Below are 14,457 nucleotides of genomic sequence, written 5' to 3'. Positions count from 1 at the left end.
AGGAATTCATTACCACCAAACCAGTGCTGCAGGAAATGTTAAGGGGCTTGTTTTAAACAGATCAAAGTGGGAAAGGAATGTAGCAAAAAAAGAATACAGCTTTAAAAAATAAAATGGCAATAAACAACTACATATCAATAATAACCATAAATGTAAATGGATTAAATGATCCAATCAAAAGACATAGGCTAGCTGCGTGGATAAGAAAACAGAACCCGTACATATGCTGTCTACAAGAGACATGCCTTAAAACAAAAGATACACATAGATTGAATGTAAAAGGATGGAAAAAAAAAAACATTTCATGTAAATGGAAATGAAAAAAAAGCTGGGGTAGCAATACTTATATCAGACAAATTGGACTTTAAAACAAAGGATATAGTAAGAGATAAAGAAAGCCCCTACATTATGATAAAGGGAGTAATTCAACAGGAAGATATAACTATTATAAATATCTATGCACCTAATATAGGATCACCTAAATATATAAAGCGGACTTGGATGGATTTAAAGGGTGATATCAACAGCAATATTATAATAGTAGGGGATTTCAATACCTTACTAACATCACTAGATAGATCCTCAAGACAGAAAATTAACAAAGAAACAGCAGACATACTGGACACACTAGATCAACTGAATTTAATATATCTTTAGAACCTTTCACCATTAAGCAGCAGAATATACATTCTTTTCAAGTGCTTATGGTACATTCTCTAGGATAGACCACATGTTAGGGCACAAAAGTGGTCTCAACAAATTTAAGAAGATTGAAATCATATCAAGCACTTTCTCCAATCACAACGGCATGAAACTAGAAATCAACCACAACAAAAAAGCTCAAAAATTCTCAAACACATGGAAACTAAATAGCAGGTTGTTAAATAACGAATGGATTAAGAATGAGATCAAAGAAGAAATAAAAAAATTTCTAGAAACAAATGACAATGAGCATAGAACAACTCAAAATTTATGGGACACAGCAAAAGCAGTACTGAGAGGGAAGTTCATAGCACTACAGGCACACTTTAAGAAGCTAGAAAAAGTTCAAATAAACAACTTAACCCTGCATCTAAAAGAACTAGAAAAAGAACAGCAAGTAAAGTCCAAATGTAGTAGAAGGAAGGAAATAATAAAGATGAGAGCAGAAATAAATGACATAGAGGCTAAAGAAACAATACAGAGGATCAATGAAACTAGGTGCTGGTTCTTTGAAAAGGTAAACAAGATTGGTGAACCTTTAACTGGACTCACCAAGAAAAAGGAGAGAGGACTCAAATAAATAAAATTAGAAATGAGAGTGGAGAAATAACAAATGACACAACAGAAATACAAAATATTGTAAGAAAATACTATGAAGAATTGTATGCCAAAAAATTAGACAATCTAGATGAAATGGACAAATTCCTTGAAACATGCAATCTTCCAAAAATCAATCTGGAAGAATCAGAAAACTTAAACAGACCGATTACACCAAATGAGATCGAAACAGTTATCAAAAACCTCCCAACAAACAACAGTCCTGGGCCTGATGTCTTCACAAGTGAATTCTACCAAATATTCAAAGAAGAAATAAATCCTATCCTTCTCAAGCTATTTCAAAAAATTCAAGAGGAAGAAAGATGTTCAAGCTCCTTTTATGAGGCGAGCATAATTCTGATTCCAAAACCAGGCAGAGACAACACAAATAAAGAAAATTATAGGCCTATATTACTGATGAATATAGATGCTAAATCTTCAACAATATATTAGCAAACCTGATCTATCAATATATGGAAAAAATTATACACCATGATCAAGTGGTATTTATTCTGGGGAGGCAAGGCTGGTACAATATTCACAAATCAATCAATGTGATTCATCACATAAACAAAAAGAAGGAGAAAAACCACATGATCATTTTAATAGGTGCAGAAAAAGCATTTGATAATATCAGCACCCATTCATGATCAAAACTCTCAACAAAGTGGGAATACAGGGTACAAACCTCAACATGATAAAAGCCATTTATGACAAACCCACAGCCAACATCATATTCAACGGGCAAAAATTAAAAGAAATCCCCTTAAGATCAGGAACAAGGCAGGGGTTCCCCCTCTCACTACTCTTATTTAACATAGTCCTGGAAGTCCTAGCCACAGCAATCAGACAAGAAGAAATAAAAGGCATTAAAGTTGGAAAAGAAGAAGTAAAACTATCATTATTTGCAGATGATATGATATTGTATATAAAAAACCCTAAAGTCTCAGTCAAAAAACTACTGGACCTGATAAATGAAATCAGCAAAGTGGCAGGATATAAAATCAATATTCAGAAATCAGAGGCATTTTTATATGCCAACAATAAACAATCAGAAAAAGAAATTAAGGAAACAATCCCCTTCACTATTACAACCAAAAAAATAAAAGACCTAGGAGTAAACCTAAAGAAAGAGACTAAAGACTTGTACTCGGAAAATTACAAAGCATCGATAAAAGAAATCAAGGAAGATACAAACAAGTGGAAGCATATACCGTGCTCATGGTTAGGAGATATAAACATCATTAAAATGTCTATATTACCCAAAGCAATCTATAAATTCAATGCAATACCAATTAAAATACCAATGACATAATTCAAAGATATAGATCACATATTTTGAAAATTTATATGGAACCAAAAAAGAACACAAATAGCCTCAGCAATCTTAAAAAAGAAGAATAAAGGGGGAGGTATCACACTTCCTGATATCAAGTTATACTACAAGGCCGTTGTACTCAAAATAGCCTGGTACTGGCATGATAACAGGCATATAGATCAATGGAACAGAACAGAGAACCCAGAAATAAACCCACAGCTCTATGGACAACTGATATTTGACAAAGGAGGTAAGGAAATACAATGGAGTAAAGACTGCATCTTTAACAAATGGTTTTGGGAAAATTGGACAGGTACCTGCAAAAAAATGAAACTAGACCACCAGCTTACACCACTCACAAAAATAAACTCAAAATGGATAAAAGATTTAAATGTAGGCCGTGAAACCATAAGCATCTTAGAAGAAAACATAGGCAGTAAGCTCTCCAACATCTCTCGGAGCAATATATTTGCTGATTTATCTCCAAGGGCAAGGGAAATAAAAGACAGGATAAACAAATGGGACTATATCAAACTAAAAAGATTTTGCACAGCTAAAGACAATAAGAACAGAATAAAAAGACAAACTACACAATGGGAGAACATATTTGACAGTTGATCTGATAAGGGGTTAATAACCAAAATTTATAAAGAACTTGTACATCTCAACACCAGGAAGACAAACAATCCAATAAAAAAAATGGGAAAAAGAAATGAATAGACACTTCTCCAAAGAGGTCATACACATGGTCAATAGGCATATGAAAAAATGCTCAACATCACTATTCATTAGAGAAATGCAAATTAAAACCACAATGAGATATCACCTCACACCAGCCAGAATGGCGCTCATCAACAAAACAACACAGAATAAGTGCTGGCGAGGATATGGAGAAAAGGGAACCCTCCTGCACTGCTGGTGGGAATGCAGACTGGTGCAGCCACTGTGGAAAACAGTATGGAGATTCCTCAAAAAAACTGAAAATCGAACTGCCTTTTGACCCAGCTATCCCACTTTTAGGAATATACCCCAAGAACACCATAGAACGGCTCCAAAAAGAGAAATGCACCCCTATGTTTGCAGCAGCATTGTTCACAATAGCCAAAATCTGGAAACAGCCCAAGTGTCCGTCAGAGGACGAGTGGATTAAAAAGGTTTGGTACATATATACTATGGAATACCACTCAGCCATAAGAAATGATGACATCGGATCATTTACAATAACATGGATGGACCCTGATAACATTATACAGAGTGAAATAAGTAAATCGAAAAAACTAAGAACTATATGAACCCATACATAGATGAGACATAAAAATGGGACTCAGAGACATGAACAAGAATGAGATGGCAACGGGGGTGAGGAATGTGGGGGGAGGGGGCGAGAAAGGAGAGAGGGGGTGGGGGAGGGTTGGGGCACAAAGAAAACCAGAAAGAAGGTGAAAAAAGACAATTTGACTTTGAGGGAGGGGTATACAGCAAAATCAAATGTCAAAGTAATCTGGAGATGTTTTCTCTCAACATATGTACCCTGATTTATCAATGTCACTGCATTAAATTTAATAATAAAAAAGGACTATTGTATACATAAAACATTCTTTTTCATAAACCTAATGGTAATCACACACACACACACACACACATACACAAACATACACAACTGAGACAGCTACTTAAAAAGAGAGAAAAAAAGAAGTATGGAGTACACCAACAAAAGAGACAGGTACACAAAGGAAAAGAAGAAATGGAAACAGCACTATCAGATAACAAGATAAAATTGCTACAGGAATCTGCATGCATCAATAAACACCCTAGGCCCTGGCCGGTTGGCTCAGCGGTAGAGCGTCGGCCTAGCGTGCGGAGGACCCGGGTTCGATTCCCGGCCAGGGCACATAGGAGAAGCGCCCATTTGCTTCTCCACCCCTCCGCCGCGCTTTCCTCTCTGTCTCTCTCTTCCCCTCCCGCAGCCAAGGCTCCATTGGAGCAAAGATGGCCCGGGCGCTGGGGATGGCTCTGTGGCCTCTGCCCCAGGCGCTAGAGTGGCTCTGGTCGCAACATGGCGACGCCCAGGATGGGCAGAGCATCGCCCCCTGGTGGGCAGAGCGTCGCCCCATGGTGGGCGTGCCGGGTGGATCCCGGTCGGGCGCATGCGGGAGTCTGTCTGACTGTCTCTCCCTGTTTCCAGCTTCAGAAAAACGTAAAAAAAAAAAAAAAAAAAAAAAAAATAAACACCCTAAATATAAGGGGACTGAATTCAACATAAAGAGGCATAGACTAACAGGTTGGATCAAAAAGCAAACCCAACCATTTGCTGCCTTCAGAAGACACATCTAAGCTGCATGAACAAAAGTAGATTCAAAGTGAAAAGGTGGAAAATGATTCTACAAGCAAATAACATCCAAGGAAAAGCAGGTGTAGCCATACTTACATATGACAAAATAGATTTCATGATAACAAAGTTAACAAAAGATAAAGATGGACATATTCTAATGACAAAGGGAGCACTATATCAAGAAGACATAACACTTCTTAATATATGTGCACCCAATCAGGGAGCATCAAAATATATAAAGTAACTACGAACAGAAATGAAAGGAGATATAGAGAAAGACGCAGTCATCATTGGTGACCTTAAAATTCCACTGACAGCTCTAGACTCACTAAAAACGAAAGAAAAGACTCATATAAACAAAATCAGGAATGAAAGAGAAGTTAGCACAGACATCAGAGATACATAAAGGATTATACTAAAATACTATGAAAGACTATGTACTATCAATTTCAATAACCAAAAGAAATCTATAAGTTCTTAGAACTATAAACCTTTTTTAGACTGAATCCTGAAGAATTAAAAAATCTAAATAGACCAATAAACACTGAAGAGTGGAAACAACCATAAAAATACTCTTAAAAACTAAAAGTCCTAGACTAGATAGCTTCACTAGTGAATTCTACCAAGCATTCAAAGAAGATTTGGTACCTAGCCTTCTCAAAGTCTTCCAAAAAATAGAAGAAGCTATACCCCCTAACACATTTTATGAGGCCAACATAACCCTGATACCAAAACCTGGCAAGGATAACACAAAAATAGAAAACTACAGACCAAATATCTCTAATGAATACAGATACAAAAATCTTAAACAAAATACTAGCAAATTGAATACAATATTACATTAAAAATAATACAACATGATCAAATGGGTTTCATTCCAGAGGCACAAGGATAGTTCAACATAAGCAAATCGATCAGTATGATATACCACATTAACAAAACAAAGGATAAAAATTATATGATATTATCAATAGATGCAGAAAAAGCATTTGATAAGATACAACATCCATTTATGATTTTAAAAAATGGGTACAGAAGGAATGTACCTCAACATAATAAAGGTCATATATGAGAAATCCTCAGCCAATATGAGAGTCAGCAATAAAAAACTGAAAGCTTTTCCTCTAAAATCAGGACCAAGACAAGGGTGCTCACTTCCACCACTCTTATTCAACATAGTCTGGAAGGCCTAGTCACAGATGATGCGATTCTGTATATAAAAAACCCTAAAAATGCTACTAAAATCTATTAGAAACAATAAACAAATACAATGAAGTTGCAGGATACAAATTCAATGTATAAAAATGCACTGTTTTCTTATATAGTATAAGGGAAACCTCTGAAAAAAATTTCTTTTGCAATTGCAATCAAAAGAATAAAATACCTAGGAATAAAGTTAGCAAATGATGTGAAGGACCTATGTACTAAGAATTACAAAGCATTATTAAAAGAGATTGAAAAAGACACAATGTAATGAAAAGATACTCATTTTTCATGGATTTGAAAAATCAACATAATAAAATTTAAGATTACCTAAAACAATATACAGATGTAATAACATTTCCATCAAAATTTCAATTTTTTAAAGAAATAGAACAAAATAATCAGATTTGTATCGAACCGCAAACGCCTCTAATTAGCCAAAGCAATCCTGAGAGAAAAGAACAAAGCTGGAGGTATCACACCACCTGACTTCAAATTACACTTCAGAGCTAGGATAATCAAAACAGCATGGTATTGGAAGAGAAACAAACACAGAGACCAATGGAACAGAATCAAGAACCCAGAAATAAAACCACATGCATATAGGCAAATAATTTTTGACAGAAGAGCCAAAAACAAACAACGAAGAAAAGAAAGCCTCTTCAATAGTGATGCTGGGAAAAGTGTAATGCCACATGCAAAAGAGTGAAACTTGACTACAGTTTGTCCCCCTGCACAAAAAATTAATTCAAAATAAATCAAAGACCAAATTATAAAATCTGAAACAAATTACATAGAAAGACAACATCATTTCCTGAACACACATGGGATGAATTAGACGTATGTCCTCAATGCAAGACTATGGAGTCTCTTGGATAAGATAGAAGCAAGGCAGTATCTTAGTAACACTTCCTCTAGGTGTGCAGTTACTGGCAGTGGAGCAGTAAGGAAGTACTCAGAAAGTGGTCCAATCAGTGAAGTTGGGACAATGTGATGGTTTGGCTTTCTTTCCAATTTCTTGCTGTTTAATAACTCCTGACATCAGAACGTGGCTTTCATGTTAATGAGCCTTTCAGACCCATACAGCTGTGCTACACAAGTGGAGGTGGGAAGGACACACAGTGGCAGCTGGCAGCACCCAGACCTCCTGGCTGGAGTGGCAGTTGTTGAGAAGCTTCAGAACTTCCATAGGAACTCTCCTTTGGAGATCAATTTCTAACTGCCTTTTTCTCTGGTAAGACCTTCCTTTATCTGGTTCCAAGCTGACCTTACCAGCCTCACCTGATGGGGTCCTTAACACCAGTCCCAATGCAGACTGGGGTTCTCTGAATATAAAGCAACTACTAACACAGGACCACAAGTTCCATGTTTTTCACTGGAATGTTCTGTGCATGTCATTCACTAGAATTATCTTCTCCACCATCCAGACCCAAGTTATAACTGACTCCTTACACCACTCTTCTTTGAGTCCTGGGCTTATAAGCTTATATACTTTTAAAATATATATTATTATTAAGCAAGAGGATGAGAAGCAGAGAGAAAGAGAGACAGACTCCCACACGTTTCCCAACCGGGATCCACCTGCCAAGTCTCTTACTGGAAAATGCTCTGCTGATCTGGAGTCACTGTTCCATTGCTCGGTACCTGAGCTATTTTAGCACCTGAGGTGAGGCCATGGAGCTATACTCAGTGCTCAAACCATTCAAGACATGGCTGCAGGAGGGGAAGAAAGAAAGAGTGAGAAGAAAGGGAGAGAAGAGGGAGGGGTCGAGAAGCAAATGGTCATTTTTTTGTGTTCCTTGACCGGGAATAGTACTGGGACATGCATATGCCGGCTAATGCCTTACCTCTGAGCTAACCGACCAGGACAGCTTATTTTCTTTCTTTCTTCTGAACTCTTTACTACATGACTCTGGCTTCGTCGTGGTTAAAGAATTTAGTACTGCCAGGGCAGGGTGACAGAACTCATCTTCTAAAGCCTCATGGGGCTTTCTGCACAGGTCTTACAGGCAGTATGCCTCCTTGCAGGTGTTGGGTTTACTCGAATCTTTTCACTGTGTGCCTTATGTGGTTTGGTTTGGTAATTCTCCTTCACCCGGGCAGCTCACCATCGACAGTGACTTCAGTCATCGACGGCCCAACTTTCCTTTCTCTTACTGCTGTTGGATTTTGTCTCATGAATGGTTTTATTTTTCATGGAAGTGTTTTCTCTGATGGAGATTCCTTTCTGAAGTGATACTTACAGTCTGGTACAAAGAGGTTCCCTGTCAGCTCAACAAAGCAGCTCCTGTTCCTTTCCCAAACCCTACCCCCGGGGCCAAGGACCCCCAAATCATCAAAAGTGGTACAAAGGGTTGTAGCTGAACACCTGTCATGTAATCTCTCTCAAAAAACTGTCTCAGAGAAACTGAGCCAGGGGGTAAGGTGAGTCAAGTTTAGTTCTGAATGAATTGGCTGTTACTTGAAAAAACAATCTGGATTTGAGCTAGGTGCATGAGAGAAATCCATTAGGATTTTTGTTTTCTGACTCCACGAGTAAAATCCTGATTTTTGAGGGAACATTGTACATTGTTGTTTTGACACCAAATAATTATTTTGGTGACTATATTTCCTTAAAAACTATGGAATATTTTTATCTCCAATGGTTTCTGAACTAGCAGCCCCTGTTATTATTGTGTGCATATACAGGTGGGGAAACGGTGTTCCCCGCCATGCCGTCTCCACTGACACACACTGTCCTCTTACCTGGCCTGCTGAGTCCAAGGGGTTTCTCATCTCTGTCTTTTGTTCCATCAGTTACCAGCCTAAGAAAACATAGGCCTCAGGAGTTTGTAAACACAGTTGAAATCCCTAAAAAGTAGGCTCAGAACTCATTGTAAAACAAGGAGAAAACCACTGTCCACTTTCTCTTGGGTTTCTAGGCTGTAGCGTCCATTTAATTCCTCACAAACAGGTTATTCACATTTTCAGATAATATTACCAACTAGATCCTGTCCACCAGGTGCTATGGACTGAACTCTTGTGTCTACAAAATTCACACATTTGGTGAAGCCCTCGACCCCTGTGTGGTGCTATTTTTTAGGGAGGTGATTAGGGCTAGAGTAGGTCATGCGGTAGGGCTCTCGTGATGGAATTATCGGCCTAAAAAGGGGGAGAGACACAAGATATCGCTCTCCCCTATGTGAAGATGCAGAGAGAGGGTGGCTGTCTGTGAACCAGGTAGGAGGCTCTCTCAGCAGACACGAGATCCATCAGCACCTCGATACAGGAATTCTCAGCCTCCAGAACTCTGCAAAATAAAGTGTGTAATTTAAGTCACCACATGAGTGGTGGTTCTTTACTGAGTCTTTACAAACCAACAGCTAGTCTCCCGGTAACAGGGGTAGCTGAGGAGACATCCTCATGTGCCCCTGTACCAATTAAACATGTCTTTTTAAAAATGAGTGCATTGGCTGTGGCTGGCTGGCTCAGTGGGTAGAGAGTGAACCCAGATGTTTGGATGTTCTGGGTTCGATTCCCAGTCAGGGCATACAAGAAAAATAACCATCTGCTTCTCTCCTCCACCGTTCCTCCTTCTTTCCTTTCCCTCTCCCATAGCCAGTGGATCAATTGGTTCCAGTGTCAGCCCCAGGTGCTGAGGATAGCTCAGCTGATTCCAGCATTGGCCCCAGTTGGGGGTTTCCAGGTGTGTCCCTGTTGGGCGCATGAGAGAGTCTGTCCATCTGCCCTACTCTCACTTTAAAAAATGAGTGAATTATGCCTCTTTACTAAAATGCAAAGTGTAGTCATGTTAATTAATAGTGGACCTTTTCTTTTCCTCTCTGAGGTCCACATGGCAGTGTTGGCAGAGCACAGGAGCAGTGCTCAGACCTCTGGTGCCCTGTCCAAAGGCTGCAGCCTGTCTCTCCTCCTTACAAGGTGAGATGTTTTTATTTTAAAAATGTTGTCTAACTACCCAAATCCAGAAGTGAAGGGTCCCAGGCAAAAGGAGCCTGAGACACAAGTGAAACCCATTGGAAATGTATCACGTGATAAGAAGGGCTTGGGGTTACTTCTCTACTAGTTAATGGACCTAGTAGTCTAATGTGACTAACACCACTTACCTCTAGACTGAGACAGGTTTGAGCGTTGATTCTCCTCATAGTTTTCAAGTGGATACCTTTAAGTGCAATGAAGTCTGACTTACTTACCCTGCAGGACACTCAAGGAATTTTTTTATGGTGGCAACGCTCCATTGATTTTAACTCTTTCCAAGTTCTATGCTGAAAGTTACAGTGTGATCTAAAACAAACTTTTCTTATATCATCTATCAGCTGACATTAGGTTGCACTGAAATAGTTGGGAACAACTTGACTTGTGGGAGAGTGTATCATCCAATCACCTAAGTTCTGAGAAGTTTGCCTACATGACAGCAAATTATATCTTCTTGTCTTCTGCACCCAGAGTGAGACCTAATGTAGATCATAATAATATACAGTGTGTCCGTAAAGTCATGGTGTACTTTTGACGGTTCACGGGAACGCAACGAAAGACAATAAAAATTTGAAATCTGCACCAAATGAAAGGAAAACCCTTTCAGTTTCTGTAGGATAATGTGGCAGCATGTGCGCATGCACAGATGATGACGTAACACCATATATACAGAGGAGTAGCCCTCGGCCATGCCCGTCGAGATGTGGACGGTACAGAGGAAAGTTCAGTGTGTTCTGTGGCTTGCTAAATTCGAAACTGTGACCAAAGTGCAACGTGAATATCGGTGCGTTTATAAAAAAGCAACGCCAGTTAGAAATAACATTACTCAGTGGGATAAACAGTTGAAGGAAACCGGCAGTTTGGTGGAGAATCCCCGTTCTGGTAGGTTCTCAGTCAGTGAAGAGTCTGTAGAGGCTGTACGGAATAGCTACCTAAGGAGCCCTAAAAAAAACCGTGCGTGAGCCCACATCAAACTGCACTGAATAGGTATGAAACTAGGAGAGTTTTCCTTTTATTTGGTGCAGATTTCACATTTCTATCGTCTTTTTTGCTTTCCTGTGACCGATCAAAAGTGCACCATGACTTTACGGACACACTGTATTCTGGGGATTTCACATGTAACCTAAATAGTGCATTCTTGGGGGAAGTGGGATTCCACTCCTGTTCCACCACAGAAAGCTCCATGTAGATGGAGCATCACATGAAATAAAGAAAACAGGCCCTGGCCAGTTGTCTCAGTGGATAAAGCGTCAGCCGGGTGTGTGTACATACCCGGTTCGATCCCAGATCAGGGCAAACAGAAGAAGCGTCCATCTGTCTGTCTCCCACTCCATTTCCCCCCTTTAGTCTCACTTCCCCTCTCGCAGCCAGTGGCTCAATTTGTTTGAGTGTCAGTCCTGGGCATTGAGGATAGTTCAGTTGGTCTGAGAATATCAGCCTCAGTTGCTAAAAAGAATTCAGTTGATTTGAGCTTCGTCCTCAGACAGGGTTTGCCAGGTGGATCCCCGTTGGGACACATGTGGGAATCTGTCTCTTTATCTCCCTCCTCTCACTTAATAATAATAATAAAAGAATAAAGAATAAACTTTTATTTCAGATACAGGTTTGGACATTTTGGGTGCAAACAATTTAAGTGCTACATAGATTTCATCAAAGGGATTGTGCCATGCCAGTCAAGTTTCAGAAGGCATCGACACTATTTGCTTGGCGTTGATATTTCAGATGACAACAGTATATTGGCACATTACACAAAGAGTAAACTTTGATGAGAAAGACTCTAATCCAGTATTTGACTGAGTATCCAAAATGCAAACAGGAACCCAGACCAGCAGGCTGCCAGGCTGGAGAACAGAACAGTGCTTTTCCCCGGGGTCTTCAAACTCATAATTGAACTAACAAATATTTTCAACAAACTTTAAGGTTTCTCTTGACCAAAATAAATGAAGAAACAAAAGTAAAATGTGTTCAAAGCTTGAAGCTTCCTGAATGGCTAATTCTATAGCAGTAGTCATTTCTTTTCTTTTTATGATTTTATCCTGCTTGGGAAATAAACAAGCCCATAGGGATGCACTTTGCTCACCACAGGCCCCTCCTTTCAGGATGAAGGTGTCGGGGTGGAGGCTCACACTGGGCCTCCGTGATGATGGGATAATCAGGTGTTTAGATCACAAATGCACCTGTATATCCACAGAATGTTTCTAACAATATTTTTCTTTTCTCTTGTTTATTTAGATATGTTTTCTTTTAAGGGTTTCAAAGCAACCCAAAGTACTAGGGGCTCTTATGGTACTTTGAATGCTTTCTAGGGTATTTGATGATTCTTCAAATAATGGTATAGGGAATGAGGTGAGATTCAATCACAGGGAGCCATTATTTAAAAGTTATGCTCTTTTCTTTTGGCTCTTAGTGAGGTTTCCAAACTTCTAGAAGCCTATTTTGAACACTAAGATTCTCATGAGAACACATGAGTCTGAAGTTGAAATAAGTACAATTTCAAAAGGAAAGCTATCTTAGTAACAGGAAAATATCAGGATAAATGTCTATAAAAGGTATTGAATGAGGCTGCAGCTAAAGGGCTTTGTTTCTTTCTTTCTTTTTTTTTTTTCTGAAGCTAGAAATGGGGAGAGACAGTCAGACAGACTCCCGCATGTGCCCGACCGGTATCCACCTGGCACGCCCACCAGGGGGCGACGCTCTGCCCCTCCAGGGCGTCGCTCTGTTGCGACCAGAGCCACTCTAACACCTGGGGCATAGGCCACAGAGCCATCCCCAGTGCCCGGGCCATCTTTGCTCCAATGGAGCCTCAGCTGCAGGAGGGGAAGAGAGAGGCAGAGAGGAAGGAGAGGGGGAGGGGTGGAGAATCAGATGAGCGCTTCTCCTGTGTGCCCTGGCCGGGAATCGAACCCAGGACTTCTGCACGCCAGGCCGACGCTCTACCACTGAGCCAACCGGCCAGGGCAGGGCTTTGTTTCTTGTCAGCCCATATTTCATAAGAGATATTGGGATAAAGTAACACTGTGAAACTGAATAAAAGAAACCTTATTTAAATAAAGTTGGAAGACCTGAGAGGGCACTACCACTCCACGTCAACTACACAGCTCACAGGAAGAGATGCCCTTGTATTCCTAACAGAAGCATCTCTATTTTCTACTGCCGCAGGAGGAAGGAAGATTTTCTCCTTGCCTGGCAATAAGCCCAAACAACGAGAGTGGTCACAACTCAGCCAATGAAAAGTTATTACTCTGAAGGCTTCTTTTCCTCCAATGGACATTTGTTCAAAGCACCTCCTCTCAAATTCCACCTTTTTTTTTTTTTATAATGTAACCTGTTTTTTCATTTGTTTGCTGGACTTACCCATAGGTTTTGCTGTTTGATACTTGTCCTCAATTGTAATTATTTGCTATTCCCAAATACATAATTTCTTTTTCTGATAAAGATAACTGGCTGTTTAATTTTTAAGGTCAACAAAACAAAGTCACAGAAACATTAAAACATAGAAAAAAGTATAAGACTACCAGATATCAGGATAGAAAACTAGATTCAATTTTATAATTTTATTTTTTTAATGGGGCGACATCAATAAATCAGGTTACATATATTCAAAGATCAACAAGTCCAGGTTATCTTGTCTTTCAATTATGTTGCATACCCATCACCCAAAGTCAGATTGTCCTCTGTCACCTTCTATCTAGTTTTCTTTGTGCCCCTCCCCCTCCCCCTTTCCCACTCCCTTTCCCCCCTCCCCCGGTAACCACCACACTCTTATCAATGTCTCTTAGTTTCACTTTTATGTCCCACCTGCGTATGGAATAATGCAGTTCCTGGTTTTTTCTGATTTACTTACTTCACTTCGTATAATGTTATCAAGATCCCACCATTTTGCTGTAAATGATCCGATGTCATCATTTCTTATGGCTGAGTAGTATTCCATAGTGTATATGTGCCACATCTTCTTTATCCAGTCATCTATTGACGGGCTTTTTGGTTGTTTCCATGTCCTGGCCACTGTGAACAATGCTGCAATGAACATGGGGCTGCATGTGTCTTTGCGTATCAATGTTTCTGAGTTTTGGGGGTATATACCCAGTAGAGGGATTGCTGGGTCATAAGGTAGTTCTATTTTCAGTTTTTTGAGGAACCACCATACTTTCTTCCATAATGGTTGTACTACTTTACATTCCCACCAACAGTGTATGAGGGTTCCTTTTTCTCCACAGCCTCTCCAACATTTGCTATTACCTGTCTTGTTAATAATAGCTAATCTAACAGGTGTGAGGTGGTATCTCATTGCAGTTTTGATTTGCATTTCTCTAATAACTAAAGAAGATGAGCA

General features: G+C 39.6%; 1 protein-coding gene across 1 annotated transcript in view; it reads right to left on the bottom strand.

The window, feature by feature from the left end:
• Positions 1 to 8,282, bottom strand: part of LOC136391463 (spermatogenesis-associated protein 31E1-like) — a 47,134-nt gene extending 38,852 nt beyond the window's left edge. The window contains exon 1 of the mRNA XM_066363149.1: positions 8,261 to 8,282. Within this exon, the coding sequence (XP_066219246.1) occupies positions 8,261 to 8,282 (22 nt within the window). The remainder of the gene's footprint in view (positions 1 to 8,260) is intronic.
• Positions 8,283 to 14,457: the final 6,175 nt, after the last annotated feature.

Source organism: Saccopteryx leptura, chromosome 2 (assembly GCF_036850995.1).
Source record: "Saccopteryx leptura isolate mSacLep1 chromosome 2, mSacLep1_pri_phased_curated, whole genome shotgun sequence".
NCBI classification, from domain to species: Eukaryota; Metazoa; Chordata; class Mammalia; order Chiroptera; family Emballonuridae; genus Saccopteryx; species Saccopteryx leptura.
Note: the sequence above shows the minus strand (reverse complement) of the source record. Positions and strands in the feature narration are given on the sequence as shown.